General features: G+C 42.0%; 1 protein-coding gene across 2 annotated transcripts in view; it reads left to right on the top strand.

The window, feature by feature from the left end:
- Window positions 1-19,171, top strand: part of jarid2b (jumonji and AT-rich interaction domain containing 2b) — a 101,786-nt gene that overhangs the window by 54,988 nt on the left and 27,627 nt on the right. Inside the window, exon 4 of one of the 2 annotated variants that reach the window (XM_010784700.1) lies at window positions 11,994-12,226. In XM_010784700.1, the coding sequence (XP_010783002.1) occupies window positions 11,994-12,226 (233 nt within the window). Of the gene's footprint in view, window positions 1-11,993; window positions 12,287-19,171 lie in introns of both variants that reach the window. The other variant, XM_010784699.1, reaches the window with a different exon arrangement.

The raw sequence follows: 19,171 nt of genomic DNA, 5'->3' as shown, positions 1-19,171 counted from the left end.
AGTCACTTATAATTAGCCACTTAAAGGAATGTTGCCATGCATTTCCAAATTAATAATCATTTAAAAATGTAACTTGTTGCAGAATACAATAAGCTGTTAATATTCACCCGGCGTATTTCTTTAAAAAGGCGTTTATATTCCAAGTTAATTATTGGAATGGATTTGGTCTTTGAATTAATTTTCAGAGGGATTGGAACAAAACACTGCTCTCTCTTTAGGAAAAGGTTCTTAGGAAATGGAATAAAGGGTGTTGGGAAAATGTGAGGATTATTCGGCATGAAGCAGATTTTGAAATCACAGGCTGGAAAATATGATTTACAAACAATCATGTTCTATAGAGTGCACAGCAGATTAAAATGGCTGGTGTGTTTCTCAAAGCGGATGTTTTTCCTCTTTCTCAACACCACATGCACTCACACATAATACAGTACACAATTACATTCATGCTTACATTTTCAGACCTCTTTTCTTGTATTATTACTATACTGTAGGTGGCAGGTGTGTGTATGTGAGCGTGTGTGCTTGCCCGTGTGCTTGTTTTGTTCTTCTGCTGGTCTCTCACACACACACTGACAGGGCATCAAAGCATCAGTGTAAAGCTAGGGGCGGAGTCTGGGGGCTGGACAGCAGCAGATGTCCCTCTGTAATGAGCAGCCCATACAGGCTCCATTCACTGCGTGTCGAGCACCTGCCTGAGTCCTGCTAGCTGTCATTGGATACTGTAACCTCCAAATCTGAGCACGGTCATTCCAACCTTTCATCTACCTGGCTTTGAAACAGAAGAGCGTGCCTCTGAAGCAGCTGATAAGAAATGTGTAGTATTTCGAAGATATTGTTTAAGACACGTTCAATTTAGAGACCTTGCAGACTTTGACATTTATGGAAATCGAATATGGGGTTGACTAAAAAATGCAGGTAATCGGGAAACCTTATCTTAATGACAGGATATTATGAACTTGGATCTCTTGGACTGTAATTATAATGGGCATCCCCTGACTGAATAAGAGTTGTTACATTTAAGCCATTGGTCATAAAATAATAACAAAGCTTTAACACGCCTACCTATAAAATGAGGAAACAAATATCATACTTTTATTCTGTTAGCTCTGATAGCTTGTAGCGCTGTGTTGTTAAGTATAGTTCAAGTTCAGATAGAGGCCAGCTTGCTCCATGGTTTTCATTAGACACACACACACACACACACACACACACACACACACACACACACACACACACACACACACACACACACACCCCCCCAGCAGGACTGAATGAAGAAAGGCTTTCTATCTGATGCTAATGAAACACAAGCCTGGCCAGTACTTGGCAGTGCCTCCTGCCCTCTTAAAAAGTGTATTTTGTGTGTGTGTGGCGTGCGTGTGTTTAATGTGTGAAGGATGACTCTGCGCCCTGGCATGGCTGTCCCGCACTGTTCCTGAACAGGACTAACTGAGACAATGCCAGGTGCTTTTACACCTGGCACAGGCCAAAACAGAAGGGAGGCGCGGTGGCGTAGCTGCTTCCAAGTTTGAGCGGAGAAAAAGTTTCACACTGTGGAAAAAGATGAAGGGATAGACAGAGAAGGGAAGACTGGGAGGAGCAGCAGAGAGAGGGAGGACGGGAGGCAGAGACGGAAGGACAGGTGCAAGTGATTTTTGGCAGGAAGCGGTCCCCTTTAGAAGTCTTTGAGATCAACTCTGTGTTTGCCTTCCCATGCTCCTGAGATTGGGGGAGAGACTGGCAGCACATCCTCTCCAACATGCCAGCCCATTGTAGCCCTCTCCTACCAGCATGATCATATCCTCAGAATGGGGTTCCCTTGCCAAAGTGAGCTCTGCACACACAGACAAACTTACAACCCCACACACTCTCATCTTCTCCTGCCATGGTTTACTGACCTACTTACTCTATTCCCGCACCTCTATTCCTCTCCCATTTTTGATTTAGGTTAAATAGTGTATTTAGCAGCCACTGAAGTGTCAAAACAAGTCCCGGAACAGGATTTCATATCGTATTACCATAAAGTAGATGTCTTGGCTAGAGGAGGACAACAGGGAGCCTCTTCCTTTGCATGTATGATTCAAAAATATTTTGCAATGGATGAATAGCATACCTTTTGCCTTAAGTCTTCTATTCAATCATAAAACATTCTGCTGCCACTGAAGCATCCTCTCCAAAAATCTGTCATCATTTTGGCATATCGTCAGCATCTTGTAAATCTTGTTAAGTCATGATTGAAAGCATCAGTAAATGATTTACTGTCATTGGTATTCTAATTGAGTTTTGCTGCTCTCACGGGAACCATCTGAACCTTTGCTGGATTGTGGCTGGATTGTCCATTCTTTGGAAAATGTAGTTGCATACAGTTGTATGTGTAGGTGTCCTGTAACTGTGAAACAAATCTTGCCAAATGTGATTTTTGAAATCTTGGAGGATTTCAGGGAGTTTCTTTTGCGATAAAAAGACGAACTCATGAAACTCTGCGAAAGTGTGGCTGATTGTGTTTGTGTGGATCAGAAGTTGAGTGGCCTCTTTAACAGGCTTCTTAACTTAATTTCTGCATTCTTTCTCTCTTTTTGTCTCTCCTTTTCTCTCTCCCTCTTCCCTGAACCCCACTTTTGGCTCTTTGAATCTGCTCTCTCTGTTGTTTCAGCCAAGACACACACTCACACACTCAGCTGCTGCCGCTTGTTTTGTTTCGACTTAATGAATGCCAAGTGTATATACACACACGCACGCACGCGCACGCAATCACACACACTCACTTGTCTTGTCTAGCGTAACCAATGACTCTTGTCAGTAATGCATAATCACCATTTGCATTTATGAGGGGCATGTGCGCAGGGCCTGCAAATGTGTGTGTTTTTAAAAGGGCCATATTGTGTCTATTGATTTACTTTAGATGAGTTGGAACCTATATGCTGTGTTTCTCTAGGAACACCTCATGTTGTGTGTCGTTGGGAACTCACGTGCACAAACAAGCAGACATACATTGATCTTGTTCGAAAGCTGCGCAGATAGTCCTGCAAACATTTATCCAGCCAAAAAGAATAGCATCTTTGATTTTGCAGACAAATTGTGGCTTTGTGTGTCTTTTTGAAAAGAAACCACCACACCACTAAATATGTCTGTGCTTATTCTAGTGCAGTTTAGTCTGTCTCTCTCGGTTTTCTTCTGTCTCCCCCTTTCTCAGTCTGTCAGTGACTCACCACTGCATGTCAGTCCCCAAAATCTCTCCTAAACTCTCCTCTCATTGTCGCTGCAGCTTTATGAAAGCCTTTCACTCTGCTGAAACGGCAGGGTGAAGGAGTATTAACCACCCAGCACAGAGCATAGTCTCACTCACTAGACAGACATGCTCCCATAATCACTGCCAGATACATGTGCTTACATAGGTTTAATCTGTGCTACCATCTCTAACGCATGTCTTTTTTTTACTTGATGAGAACAAAATCTAAGTGGTTGACAGGATTTACTGTACACTGTTAGTTTTGTATCATCTGAAGTCAGAAAAGTCTTTTATTTTAAGCTGCAAACATATTCTTGTAAGCAAAGCTGTTAAGATGCCTCAGAATATTGTGACTATTCATTTAAAAGCTGACTCACAATGCCCTCAATATATTATAATTAGTATATGATTGAATAAGAGTATCTTATTTGAAATCAGAAAGCATAGAACACTTATTAACCTTGTGTGTCAAGCAATGTGTTCCAAGTTTTTCCCCTTTTTAAAAAAAAAGCTTTATAGCTGGATGAATCCAAAGGCAAGCATCACTACACCTTGATGTTCTTTTTAAAGCCAGCACTCAGTTGGCAGCCGTGTGTGAAAAGAAAATGTTTCAAAAGTGTAGCACAAAGTACTCGACTGCAAAGTGCAGTGACCCATTGGGAGGGTTCAGTCTTGTCATCTCAACCTGGGAATCATCTGTGAATTGGAAACGCACCGGTGAAAGGTTGATCAGTCTGGAGGTGTGTGTGTGTCTGTGTGTTGAAACTGTCTGTGTGTAATCTTCTTTCAAATATGTTCTTAGTTGTTCACCAAAAGACACCAACATACAGGAAAAACTGGATTCATAACTGTAAAACAATAAGTAGATGAATGTTTACTGTTCAGTAGATGACCCTTTTATTTATTTTCACATTTAATTTAAGGCGCACAGTGTACTCCACTTTCAGTCGCAGATCTTTTGTGTGAGCCACGTTCTCCTGTGTCTCTAGCCCCAAGGCCTCAAGTCCACTCAAGGTCTCCAAATGTCCACACACCGGACTCTGTCTTAATTAGACTGATTGCTAAACACATACAGAACCTTCTCTGATGTTTATTGACCTAATCTGGCTGTGGTCAGCCATTCCCAGGGGAGAATAAAGACTGCAAGGTCAGAGGTCATGGGGTTTGACGTTCCGCATGTTGCTGTGAAGGGGGGAGGGCAAACCGCCCTGAGCAGTGGACCTTGACTGCTAACAAAGCCTATATATAAGTGCAGCGTTCTATCTTTTTCTTTCTGGCCCTGAGGGAAAAGGAAGCAGAGCTGGACAAGTTACTTCGTTATTTTTTTTACCTTAATTCAACATCAATTGAAAACTTTTGAGCTACCGTCGACGTGTTTGGAAGTTATTTCAGTGGCTTAAGTGTAAGCACATCATTTAACATTAGCATTTTTTAGGTGACAAAGGGGGCAACGGCTGACTTCCACCTAACCTAATATAGCATGTATATATTCACAGAGATACAGCTAAGTTTGATCTATTGTCAAGATGACTCTCTCCACATCTGCCTATCAGGCCATCTCCCCTCTCATTGTTTCATTCAATAAAAGAGCCAAGTGAAAAGCCACGGTTATATTTAAATATGCAGCCAGAGCCCTGCGTTATCTTTTATCTCGTAGGAGCCTTATTGTGACTCTTAAAGCATATAGCTGTCACAGCTGAACCTAAACACACACACGGATGCTTTCACACCTCTAAATAAAACCCCTCCATTTATCTTGATGTCAACACAAAGCAGTTGAGCGTTAGAATCATATGCTGACAAGATGTAGAGAAATACTGAAGTGTATATTTGTTACTACCATGGTTATGGAGGCTTTCCAGTGGACTACTTGCTGTACTTTCAGGCTTTGCATAAGGAGCAATAAGAGGCCTTCTGTGTGCATATTACCCCTCTGAGCAGCCTCAGCTCAATGACTAATGATGGCATTTATTTGTGTTTGGTGTGCACATTGCTCACTGTATATGTGACTGGGGTCTGTGCAGGGGCTGTTTGCATATGGTGAAGGTCAAAAGGTCAGAGGGTCAGTCACTGCAGTAAGTGCCCTCCCCTTCCTGCATACATGGAGACAGAAAAGCAATAAACACATTGAGTAAGATAAGTGTTCGGTTATAACCGTTTAGTTCCCCAACATAAATCCAAAATGGATGATGTGTGGTCAGTGTAGGGTTTAAATAACTCCATTTGAATATATGATGCACTTTTAACCCTGGGAGTGGTTCCTTACAGGCTCAGAAGTAACATCTGTAAAGGCCAGCTGATGAATGTTCCTCATTTACTCTTTATTTTGTAATGTGCTAAACTAAAAGGTGAATTGTCAGTTAAATGTGATAGAAGACAGGTTTGGGAAAACATAAAGGCCTTGAAGCGTTTTTCTCTTTTATACAAATGCTTTTATTGCTCTTAATCACACATACACATGGTGTCAATTACAGTGTGATCGTTGCATATATATACACCCTTTCTTTCACTCTTTTATCTGCTGATGGATTAGATCTGAACTGGCTGCCAGGCAGTACACATATATATAAATAGAAATTGATTAATGCTTTAACATTTTGTGAAGCTTACTCTATGCATATAAACACCTGTACACATTTGACTCTGTGTACATAAACATGTGCATCCATGTTTCTCAGATTTTTTGGCTAAACGGACTTAAGAAACACACACACACACACACACACACACACACACACACACACACACACACACACACACACACACACACACACACACACACACACACACACATTAAATGCCCTCTCAGGTTAAGGAGCTTAGTCATTCTACACATTTATTAATTAAAGGATTTATACTAATGCTATATTTTGTGAAGATGGAAACCTAAAAGTAGAACTAGGCTTTAATTGTCCATTTAATTTGTATATTGGCTTAGGATCAGGCTTAATCATTCTAACTTTAGAATAAAAAAAGATTTGTATTTGTTGCTAGTTACCTTTGTAAAGCTAGAACACAGATGCCAAATACACATTTTGTTCTGTATTGTGAGACAATGAAAAGCAAATCATTTAAGTCTCCACAGTGATTGTATCTCTTTGTTTATTCCATCTGCTGTTCTTTTGCTTCGTACATATTGGACTCTGTACATCAATATTTAATATGTGTAAAGACTTGCAAGATGCTGGGCCAGCAGCTTATTCAATAAATCAAACATGCACGGGACACTGTTTGTTTACCATCACTCCTGCCTAATTGTCATTTAAAGTATTTTCCTTTGCATCTATTATACGTTTTTTTTAATTCACAAATGAGTTGATATGTGGTTTCATAAATCAGCTCTTCCCACACAAACACACATGTGCTTAGTCATCTAGTTTGTTGCAGTCTAAACCCTGCTGATATGCTTTCGCTGACAGTAAAGCTGGTTTAAGGAGCCAGTTGGGGTTGCATTTTTGTATTTGTGATTCTCTTTTCCTACACTGGCAGTTTTGAGTTAGGCTATGTCCCCATAACAAGTGCTTAATTTCATAGGTTTATCCCCTAGATCTTTGCCTGCCTAGACTTCATATTTATGTTTGAAGCGACCCATATCTGACATTTACGTGAACAGATCTCTGCCCTCAAATGCCTCACATGCAACTGCAAGCGACCCACTACATCACACACAGGAGCCTGTGTAGAACAACAACAGAAGACGTGACATTTGCGGGAAGGGAAGGGCATTTAGGAAAAAAACAGATGACTTGGCGGTGAAAACATTTATCCTGCACATGTTTTTCTGCAGAGGTCAGATACAAATGGTGGAAAAATGGTCCCATGTTGAGGATAAAAGTGAGAAGACAAAGCTGGGGAGAAAGAGGTGTGATGCGGGAGTGGAATAATGGTGCTGCCCTTCTGAGGGTTTCACTGATGAACAGTTTCTTAAAACCTTAGGATGTCCAGGGCTGCATTTGAGTATAAATCAGCGCTCAGCAACTCAGACTTAAAAAGAAAGCCATTACTCTCCGAATGCGCCTGCCAGTATAAGACGGAAAACACACATTCATTTTATATGACCGTTCTTAAAGCCATCACATGACCACTGATATATCAGGTTTAGGATCACTGATGAAAGCTGCCCACATCAAATAAAACATACATTAAAAGGATTTCAGTGTCCCCACTATCTTGAAAAAATCGTACCTGTGTCACATCAATACAAAATCTGATTCAGGCCCCATTTGCTTGTAATGTCAACATAGACGTATCAACTGATTTTTAAATATACGTTTAGTTTTTGCTAAATGAGAGTCATTGACCAAAAATCCCTGTAGAAGGGACCCCGTCTTGCTTGATGACACTTCAGCAGGGCGGATGCCTGCCAACACCCTCATAGCACAACATACCCACATGGAGACGTCCTGCTATCATAGCAGTTCCCATGGAAACGAAGATCACTGGAAAGGTGTTGATAAGATGGAGACTGAACAAGAGAGCCATAAGTGTTTGATTGACAGGCTCCATGTGTGGGATCTATGTCAGCTGTCCATAAGTGTGCCGGTGGTCCTGCTTCGGCTGAGTTAAATAGTAGCTCATCTGTCTTTCTGTCCTTGTGTCCCTTGATCCCCACCTAATTCCCTTTTTTTTTATTATCTCACTTCATTTATGTGTTAGTGCGAAATCGCAAATGGCCCTTTATCCTCTCCCTTTCTTCTTCCTCCTTTTACCTTTTTTCCCAGAGATTGCTGGCTGACAGTATCGTCACATTTTTTTCTCACTCCGTCTCTCCCGGAGATAATCAATGCTCTAGCAGCTACGGTGGCATGTGTAATATTACACATTAGAGCAGCCCTTTGAAGGGTAGATGGCTGGGGGGGTAGCAGGAAGGGATGGAGGGAGGAAAGGATGGATGAAAGGTGGATTAGAAAGGGATGAATGGGGACATCCTGCTGTAATCTCTTTGCTTTTTCTCCTGCGATCGGATCTCTGTTTCCTCTTTTCCCCCCCTGCCTTCCTCCAGCCCTCCTCTGATTCTCCCCCAATCAGGGCAATCACTTTAATTTTTCTTACGTAAGCATCACTCACCTAACACGGCACTGCACCAATGAGTATTCTATAGCTCAACACGCTTGGGAACATAGTGTACCCTCCCTGACAGACAACACACACACACGGGCAGCCCTCCTCTGGGCATACAGGGCTAAATCACAGGCTCATGTTACCACTGAGCCCTTAGCGCAGTAGCAGCGCTTACAATAACAGTCATGTCATTGCAAATGGTTCCCATGCTGATTTTGGTGTGTGTGTGTGTGTGTGTGTGTGTGTGTGTGTGAGAAACAGTGTGTGTGTCCGTGTGAGATAGAGAGTGTGTGTGTGCGCGTGTGTGTGTGTGTGTGTGTGTGGTTGTGTGTGAGAGAGAGAGAGAGAGTGTGTGTGTGTGTGTGTGTGTGTGTGTGTGTGTGTGTGTGTGTGTGTGTGTGTGTGTGTGATTTCAGGGTTATGTGGATGAATTTGTTAAATGTGTGTTATTGTAATAGTTTCTCATGCCCTGTATTACTGACACACCTAATAGTGATAAAAACAATCTTTTGTTTTGACACCCTAGCACTATTCCCAAGGAAGAGCGCTCTCTTTCATCTTATGCGAGCAGGTAATTACTTGTTACCAAATTAGTAGTTTTGGCATGGTAAGGTCATAGGGTTTTATTTATCCACTCCCAGCTTGTGGATTAACTGCCAGACCCTTAATTATCTCACCATCAGCAAAGCAGATCGGTGTTCATACCTATTTATCAGTGCTGTTAGTGTATCTAAGGAGGAAGAAGATTGGAATTAATAATACATAGATAAATGTGCATTAAGACAATTTAGTCCAATTAATAAAGATTACCTGTGAACAGAAATGTATTTTCAGTGATTGTTAGAAGCCCCCCCTAAGGATATCTCCCATGTTAGTTAATATATAACAGATAACAGAGGATCGTCGTAGGAAAACCTGTCTAAAGAAGCTCTGGTTGACTGTCTAGACAGGAAGTAGTAAGCACAATGCTTTATTAGCTCATCTGTCTCTGTCCACATTCTTTTGCACCGTTGCTTCTGCTTTATTTATCTTCTCATACCGTTTGTATTTACTTTTTGTGTGTCAGTTCTCTTTTTGTGCGTGCCAGTTATTCAGTTTTTAAGCATTTTAAATATGATCCAAGTTCCGAGCAATGAAACTATCCAGGGTTTAGTTCAACATAGAGGCTTTAATAGAGATCTCCCTCTCTCCTCTGACACTATTTAGAAAGTGTTTATAGCACAGCTTAGTTGACGTTCTCATATTAAATTGCAGATGATTAAATGTATTCAGTGGTGGGACAGGTTCGGGGGGCTGCACATTTGAGTTGCCACATGACCACGGTAAGGTATTTGTTAAAGCATTGCTGTGTATGAAAGCAATATTATAATATGTGTCCAAAGGCCTAAATGGATGTGGCGGCATGTTTGAGGTTAAGTTACCTAACTCCGATTGCTAAGTATCCGTGTGTGTATCTATGTACATTGTGTCTCCTCTTCTCTTTGTATTAACTTCCCCTCTCCATCACTTCACTTCTTCTCACACACTTTCTTTCCCAGCCTTGCAGTCACGCAAACCTCCCGGCTCAGAGTGTGCCTCTTCATACCCCCCCCCCCCCCCCTCTCTCCATCACTTCTCTGGCTTCATCCTTCTCTGTACTTCTCTCTGGCCCCAATCTCTGTCCCGAGTGACACAAGTCTTATTATGGTGTCAGGCTGAGAAGTTAAATGTTTCATGAGGACAGACTTGAAGTTGGGTTGGCGAGGGTATAATAAGGATGCATTTTGTGTCCTTGTATGTAGAAGTGAATACATGTTGAGACTATTCAGTCAGCCAGCAACATAAAGCCAGTGGAGCAGACATAATGTTGAAGTGTGAAACCTCTTACACTTTCCTCCTCCTTTTGTCACATTTACCTCTCGAGACGGCCCTGAATGGGTTTGAATTGTATTCATTCATTGAATTAAGTCAGTTTTGGAAATGTTTCCGATCAATCTTTTCTTATCTTTTTCTTTTCCCCATTTGTTGTATCAATTCTTACTCTAAGGCCCTTCCTTTGTCTCTCATTTACTACCCTATACCACCATATCACTCATGTTAACAGGTTGGCTACGGGTCAAATCTCAACTCTTAACTTCATGTGCAACCTTCTTTGTTACTATCCCTTTTTCTCTCCATGTTTTGCAAGTAAATCCCAGCCTTCTGTGAAGTGACATCTGTCCCCATTGTGTTGTTTTGCATATTGAATTTTCATGTTCTTTGTTCTGTAACACCAGGGGAAAACAACATCCTCTATGCATCTAGCTTTTTGAGTGAATGTTGAAATAAGACGGCACAATAACACCATCTATTAAGTACAATTAGTGATTAAACTTTTCACGGCCACATTTATTGAGAGACTAAAAGTGTGTTATTCTGTTGGCACAGAGACAATGCCTTAAACATTGAGTAAAGTGGACGTTTTGTAAACTCAAAATGAAAGCCAATAAGATTTGTGTAACTGCTTATCACCATCGTGTACTATTGATTTCCAGTTTACAGAAAATGCCAAGTTGAATTCTGTCATAGGCTTTTGTTTACTGCTTTTTTTGATTGTAAACAAACTTGATGTGAGCAAACTGTTGTTTGTTCAGTTTCTTCACACCTTCAATGGAGTGCTTTGGCAATGTGTGTGCAATCATCTCTCAATTTCTCCCATATTGAGCTTTACACCCATGTCACGGCAGGAAATTGACACGTTTTGACTTCACGCTGTTCTCTGATTGAAGTGTAATCGGAGCTCTGCACCAAATGCATTGTGGGTGTTCTCCAGGCATGATCCTATCTTCCCTTTCTTCAATCGGGTCCACGGCAAATTGACAAATAATACCAGGATATCGCATTTCTTCTATCACTACGCCTCAACATTTATAGGCTAGCTCTGACACGCACGCGCACGCACGCGCGCGCAGCAGCAGCGCTGATCGATTAAGGCCACTTGCTGGTTCGTCTGGACCCTGCCAATCTAGGACTTTTATGGTTTGTGTGAACGTGAGTGTCCCCATCCAGGTGTGTGGCGAGAGGGGAAGCATATGACAGGCACGTCCATGGCTTTATTCCTCAGACACACACTTCTTTAAGATTCTCTTCCTTCCCTCACCTCCACTGACACACTTTGAAATAAAGAAGGAAAAGAGACACGCAGAGGGGGAAATGAGAGAGACCTCTCAAAAGCTTTGTGCACCACAGTGGAAAGAAAGCGCATGTTAGAGGTGGAAAGAGAAAAAGAGGCACTTAACAGTGGAAAGGTGCAAAGGAAATGAGAATAAAAAGGGAATTGCTTCATCTTTATTCTTAAGATGAAGAGACTTCAGTTGTTCTCTGGAATCATCTTTCATTCAGTACTCAACAGGAATAAAAAAGCATCTACAAATACACTCAATGACCATGTGAACAGGTAAATGTGTGGCTATCTGCACCTCCATGATGGGCTTACAACCACTTTTTACTTAACAAATATGCAATTGAACACACAGAGCTGATTAATTCTTCACTACTGAGTAATTGTTTCAGCAATCTAACATCCAAATGCCACTGCGCCACAACAAAACTAAAAAATTAGTGTGTTTGTGCAAAAATATTTATAGTGAGATTTGAATCAGCTGCAGACTCCTACATTGCTAAGTGTAATTAAATATTCATCAGTAACTTACTCTTCCTTCTTTCCTTGTTTTCTCCTTCTCAGACCTCGGCTCCAGGCCCAGAGGAAGTTCGCCCAGTCGCAGCCGAACTCTCCGAGCACTACGCCGGTCAAGGTGGCGGACCCCGGCAGCCTGACTGCTGCTGTCCTGCCCCCCGTGCCCTCCACCTCCACCTCCCTGACCACCCTCTCTGCTTCAGCCCTCACCCTGTCCATCCAGGACCTGTCCAGACGCAAGCCCAAGACCGAGGACTTCCTCACCTTCCTCTGCCTCAGAGGTAAGACTCTGCAGAACGCAGCAGAGGGAGACGCAAATACAAGCAGAGTCGCAACAAATGGTAAACATGGAGCAATGTTGTTCATTAAGGAAGCTGCAGATATACATGTTACTAATATTAAATGTTTTAATATGACCCCATGGCAGAAAGGCACATTACATACTAGCTGTTTGGCTGGAATTTGCTACTGTTTGGGTGTTTTTGTACGGGTCAGCAATATGTAAGCCTATAGGTGCAAGCTAATGACGCAGCATTTCGAAGATCTGTCATACAGTTTGTCTAGCCTAGATAGATTCTTTATTGATCCCAGTTTGTGTCTGTGTGTTCAGCCTAGTGCTGGTATTGTCAGACGGCGAGGATTGCCTCATATATTACATTAAACACGCATTACTATGCTCACAAGCTATTCAAGAGCACATATAGTAAATATTGTCAGGTTTGGACCACCCTTCACTCTCTAACACACACACATAACCACACACACGCGCACACACACATACTGCAAATATCTGTATGCTCGCCCAAGGCTAAGATTATCCAGCATTTCATCAGCTTACACATCTCCCCCTCCTACCTTTCAACAACTATCTGTCTCTTTAACACCCTGCCTATCACCCTCTACCACAGCAGCTGTTTGCACGTTTACTGTAGTGCTACACAGTAACACCCCCCCCCCCACCCCAGACTACAAACACTACACGGGTTCATCAACACTATGTAGCATCTCTGATGTCAAAGGAACTTTAAAAGCCCTGGCTGAGTAATTAGCAGCAGAGATTGTGTGTTGAGCTCTGTTTATTGGGATTGTGTAAACCAAAATAGTTAGGTAATACACCCACCAAGCCACTGCCACACACCTGTAATATAATACAATTTACATCTTCCAACCCCCAAAACTCACAGAAACACAGGGGCTGTTCTCTTTTCTGCTGGATTTATTGAAGGATTAATGTTTATGATGTATATCTGCTGGCCAACAAAAAAAGAAGTCCGCTGCCATGATGGTAAAGAGTTTCTCCTCACTTTTCTGGCTTGTTCTTTTTTTTCTTTTACGGCTAAAGACCAATGAATCATTCTTGAAAATATATATTATCTTTTATAAATCTGAGAAAAACAAGTACAAAAGAGACTAAATGTATTTGTCCCAGTACTCTGAGCAAAGACAATACACGTAAATATAATCTTATCTATAAAGGGAATGTTGAATTACATTCTATTAACTTTATATAGCAGATGTAAGGAGTGCTTACCAATCTGTTTTTAAATATCCATATTCAAATATATCTTTCGATTAAAATAGGTGTTGTAACAATACTATTGTGTACTAGATGTCCTGTAGGATAGGCAGTCTTGTACGGATAAGATGTAAGGGAGTACAATGACCCTTATAACCTTCAATAAATCTTTACATTAATATGGGCTGTACTAAATCACTCTTTAATGAAACATGAAAGGAGAGGGAGTGACGCATTCAAAGCTGAATATTAAAAAAGTTGAGTACCTTTTTTTTTTTTAAACAACCTTGGTCGTGACTTCTTTGCTATCTTTTGTTCGATATCCTACTCTCCTTTTTCTTAAACATGTCTTCACAACCAGAATTAACTTATTTTCAAGACAAAGGCCCGGGCTCCAGATGAATGTACTGTTATAATCATTAACCTCTGCCAGTCGTACAAAGTAGGCTAAAGACTCACGAGCAGCAAAGTTAGATTGGGACGTGACTGCTATACGTTGCTATTCTGACGAGAATAGTTTCATTATGGAATGTCATTTTAACCTTACAGGCCTCATTCAAGAACGTTTATAATTGAAGGTTGCTAAAAATCGACTGAAGCCTTTGGTGAGAGGGGCTTTTGATTAGCATATATAGGCCAGGATGTTACATAGGCTAATGATATAATGTCCCATATACTTTGAAGCTGAGATTACTCTGAGCTCTGGGTGCTAAACTAACCCCACCATAGCGTGTGCAGTGGTGGACTAATGAGGAGTAGGTGGTTCCGACTCAGTCTCTCTGCTTTCTCTCTTTATAATTAAGGTGAGGAATGGTGTTTTGAAACCTATGTTTGCAAGGTCTGCTTTACTTTGCTACGAATGCTAATTTTAGAGCTAGGCTGCTAAGCTAACAATTGACGGTTTTCCACTGGGCTTTTTCCACTGTGCTGCCCCCTGCTTTACTGCTGTATTTATAGATCTAGTTAGCTCTGTGTGGATATGAATATGTGTGTTTTTGTTCTATCCATTCTGCAAGTTTGACATTTTCCTGAGTGGGCTTCTTCTGCTCTTTTTTTGCCTTTGGCCTCTCATTTGACCCATATGCAGGGGCCCTTACCAAAAGAAGGACACGGGAAAATGTCAGCAGAGCCCTTGAGGGGGGGTGTGGTGTGTGTGTGTGTGTGTGTGTGTGTGTGTGTGTGTGCTACACTGGTGTTGCCCGTTGTGCTTATCTCCTGTGTGCCCATAAATCGTGTGTATGCAGCATCCAGGGTGTGGAGTGACCCAACGAGGACAACCGTGTTAACCCTGGTTAATCTTTCCAAAGGGGCTCGCCTCTTTGATATCGCCTGAGACCCCAAATCCCCTTTAAGATTGCAATACCTGTCTCTCTTGTGATCTCATCTGACCACCACACACATTAGGCTGCTACCAAAATGCCTCTGACAGGATCTCTAGCTATATTATGGAAATCTCCCAATCCATTACCCCCGTCATTCTCTCTCCTTCTTCTCTCATATTTTGAAGTTATAACGGCAACATTTATACCTTTTAACCCCATCAGTGGTGATTTCGCTGATCCGTCCCAGGTCAAACGTTCACAATGTGTAAACACACCCTCTGCAGTGTTTGCTTTTCTTATCGGGTAAACATTACGTGTCCACCACAAAGGCTTCTATCCATCACTCACTCGGACAGCTACATAAAAGCAGTTAAAACATGAAAGACTTCAAGCTGTAAAGTGAGCTACAAAAAAACAATCAAATGTTGTGAAATCTGAACTCTTATGCCACTCTGTGTTGTGACATTTAATTTAAGTATTCCTCCATTATGCACATTACTCATGCATCCAATTGGAGTTCATAATAGACAACATTTAATTCTTTGGGGATTTGTATTCCCCCACCAATGAAGTGTGGTGTTGTTGCTGTATCCGAGGAAATAATTCTGATGCAACGTGGGAGTAACTGGACAGATAGAAGTGAAAAACAAGATCTCTGTCTACTGTATGGCAGTATGCCACCCACACTGTCTAGGGCTTATATTCTGTATTTATCTCACTGCTCTTCTCTCTCTCCTGCACACACACACACACACACACACACACACACACACACACACACACACACACACACACACACACACACACACACACACACTAGCTGAGTGCCTAGTCCTTGCCCGTGCTCTCTGAGTGGTGTTCATGTGTGGTCCATGCCTGTAGATGCGCTGTTTATATCCATGGAGAAAGCCATTTGGGTTGTAGCCAGACAGTCTGCCTCTGGCTGCGTCTGCCTCTGGTAACCTGGAGGAGGGTGCTGTGCTGCTGCTGGCAGGAGGGGGGCAGCACTGAGAGCAGCAGAAGGAACTCATTCAGATGTTGGCTTGCTCCAGGTTTGACAAGTTATCCAAAGCTTTCATTCCAAAGCTATTTGGGATAATAGGGCACTATTTTAGGAATGATTGTTGTCAATCACCACTTGTTTCTCTCTCTTCTGCTTTATGTAACATGTTTGAGCATCTTCAAAATACCATACTCAACATTCAATACCAGGCAGGCATTATGTCCTTTTTGGATAGATGTATTTAATGAAGTTTGTCCTCATTGAGGCACAATCTCACACACATGCACACACTCCCACACAATCACGATATACACATTGACACGGATGAGATAAGAACAGATAAGGGAGTAAATGAATAACTGTCTGCACACACACTCCTGGAAATGAGTGTCTTGCATAAGGTTTTATTTCCAGGAGTGTGAGTTTCTTTGTGATTCTGTGTATGCCAGTGAATATGTGCACACTGTTTACCTCACTGCACCCCCGGCCCTCTCCCCTTCCTGCCAGCGGCCCTAGCAGGGTGCCTCTCTCCGGTTCAGCGAGTCCAGTTTCTCGGTTCTGCTTGCGTAACCTCGAAGCCCTGACCTAAGACCTTAGATCTCTAGTACGTGATTACACATAGGAGGAAAATGTGGACTTTTCACATCTGGGTTTTGAAGAAAGCACTGCCAATCATGGGAGCTGTGTGTAGCCAGATTGTTGGATTTGATTTTGTTTGATGGTATTTTTATTGTCTGAGAATCTCGCTTAACTAGACGCACATTTCCACTCCTGGGAGTAGGATTTCAAGTCCGACAGCTACTCTCATGTGTCTCAAGTGCATTGCTGCTGTGAAAACTGAGTTCCCCTCAGGGATGAGGTACTTTGCTTTCTCTGTAATGTGTGATTGCTATTTGATTAAAGCCTGGAAACATTACGAGTAGCGTTGTGGCTTTCTTGTCAATCATGATGCTAAGCAGAAGTCGGAAGGGCAACACAGAGTGATTTTGCATTATCCTCCAGCTACTGTTGTGGGGTTAATGGTTTTTCTGACATTAAGGAATGTCAATTGGAGACATAATCCTTAATCTTCTCTGTCTCCCTCTTTCTGTTTCTCCTCTACTGACTGATGAACCGTTTTGGCAGAGCTCAGCTGTAGGAGATAACTTTTCCATGCCAGAGAACCCACATTTGTCTCCCTTTTTGACCTTCCCTCAAAAACGCCTTAAACTTCCTGTGCAGACATGCAGCACTTTGTTTCTAAGTAAGCACGTCCACATGTCCCCATGGCAGCCAAACCCTCCTGATTGACTATTTAAATTGTCCTCATTGTTTCAGTTCCGGTTAAGGGGACAAAAGAAGGGTAGCCAGAGAATGGAGGTTTTGTAATTATGCCCCCCCCCCCACGTACCCAAGAGCCCTGTTAAAAATGACAATTCTAATAGATTCTTTCAGACCTAATTATGATTTGTCTGCGGTCGGAATGAGGTGGATGAAAAGATGGTGTAATTGGGGGATTGGGTTTGAGGCCTTGAAGAAGGACTGAGATATGTTTTTGTGTGTGTGTGTGTGTGTGTGTGTGTGTGTGTGTGTGTGTGTGTGTGTGTGTGTGGTGTGTGTGTGTGTGTGTGTGATGAGCTGACTGTTTCTCAGCTCCACAGTCACTCCTCTAGTCGAGATGCCAGTGGTCGGTGTTGGACCACTGGATCTGTTTGGCAGGCTGGCTTTGTCTGTCTCTCTTTGTGTCCTTATCCTTCTATCACAAAATCCTAGACAGTCTTATTTCGGGGATCTTGAATATATTAGAGGATACAGTTGTGCTGTTGTTACATCTGTTGTTGTCTGCTGCCTTCTCACATTCTGCTTCTTTCAAAAACGATTTCTGCCCATCTAATATTTTCTGACTCGCTGCCACGGTCTGCTCCATCTCTCTTTTCAGTTTCCACTCTATATACCTTTTGACAACCTGCATCTATTACCAAACCCTGAATGTTGCGTTGTTAAACTGGTCCCCACAGGTACTGCAAAAGGCACAAACAAACTCTTCCTCTTATGTATTTGAGCATTTTCAACTCCACTTCCCTGGACCCCCAAACAAACACACCCTCCTCCCTCCATGTGTGCCCCCAGGTGCCCCTGTGGTCTGTTTGCCATTGGCCCTCTGACCCCTGCTCAGAGCAGTAAATTACAGCCATTTAGCTAATGAAGCAAGTCATTAGAAGCTGATTGGGCCAGTGTGTGTGCCGCCTCGCCGTGTTTGTTTGGTCTGAGAGAGGAGCGTTTGCTCTGTCACCAAGATAAACGAGGTGTCTGAGCAGTGTGTTTGTTCATGTGTGTGAGAGTGTGTCTTTAGGTGGATGTGTGTGGATTTTTTGTATCTGTTGGTGTGTATGTATGCTGCTGCGGTCACCTAACCTCCCAGGGCTGATCCGCTGGTTAAAAGCCAGAAAATTGTATGTTGCTACAAAGTGGCACCGCTACAAGGGTTCAACCACTTATAATTGTCTGCATCCCACTTCAGATGCTGTGCCAAGAAACCACAACACTAACACACACCGGACAGGGGTTGGGACTTCTTTAACCGGCCTTGGTGGGACAATATATCCCAGCATGCAAAGAAACAGCCCATGTGTGGTTTACTGTGGATTATATAAGCCGCTGTTAGTTTCTGTCCTACTGACTCCTTTTAGAAATTAAAGAGGGCAGGTAAAGCTAATAATATCTGTCCGGGAAATCTGCAACGACTACAGATTCTTTTCCTTCTCTCCGGCTCTCTGAGGGGATAATTAGAGACTGGCAGAGCTGCAGATTGAACAGTGTGATCCAAGGCACAATCAGATTTTTTTTATTACGTTGCTCTGCTTCTCAGTGTATGAAAAGGCTTTGATATACGAGAATGAGATTAAAACTAGGCTTTCCAAATAAATGTGATGTGACATATGCTAACCAGAGGTCCCCCGACTGGCCAATAAAAGTTGTTAGTGCAGCCTAAGATGAAGATGAATCTATTTTCAAAGGTGTAGTTTAGGCTTTAGAAATGACAAATGAAATAATGTGTTCATTGTGTTGTCATCACAAATCAACGTCATTTAAAACAGGGGTTCCCTAACTTTGCCATGCCAAGGACCCCCATATAGCATTATCGTCTGGCGGAGACCCCCCTGTTGCAATTTTTTTTTTTAAATGAGTAAATTATGATGGAAAATATGACAAATTAATCATACAGCTTAATACATTTTCTTAATATATATTTGTATTCATAATTCATAATCAGTTATTCTTCTAAACATTTTTTGTATTTATCTTTTGTTTATCATTCATTACATTCATTGTGTCTTCTGTTATAAACATTCTTAACACAATATTAAATGGCAATATCAACAGTAAACATATTTTAAAGCATTTT

This window comes from Notothenia coriiceps, unplaced genomic scaffold (genome assembly GCF_000735185.1).
Source record: "Notothenia coriiceps isolate Sejong01 unplaced genomic scaffold, NC01 NC01_scaffold00026424, whole genome shotgun sequence".
Lineage (NCBI taxonomy): Eukaryota > Metazoa > Chordata > Actinopteri > Perciformes > Nototheniidae > Notothenia > Notothenia coriiceps.
The sequence above is the reverse complement of the archived record's forward strand: the minus strand, read 5'-3'. Positions and strand labels throughout refer to the sequence as shown.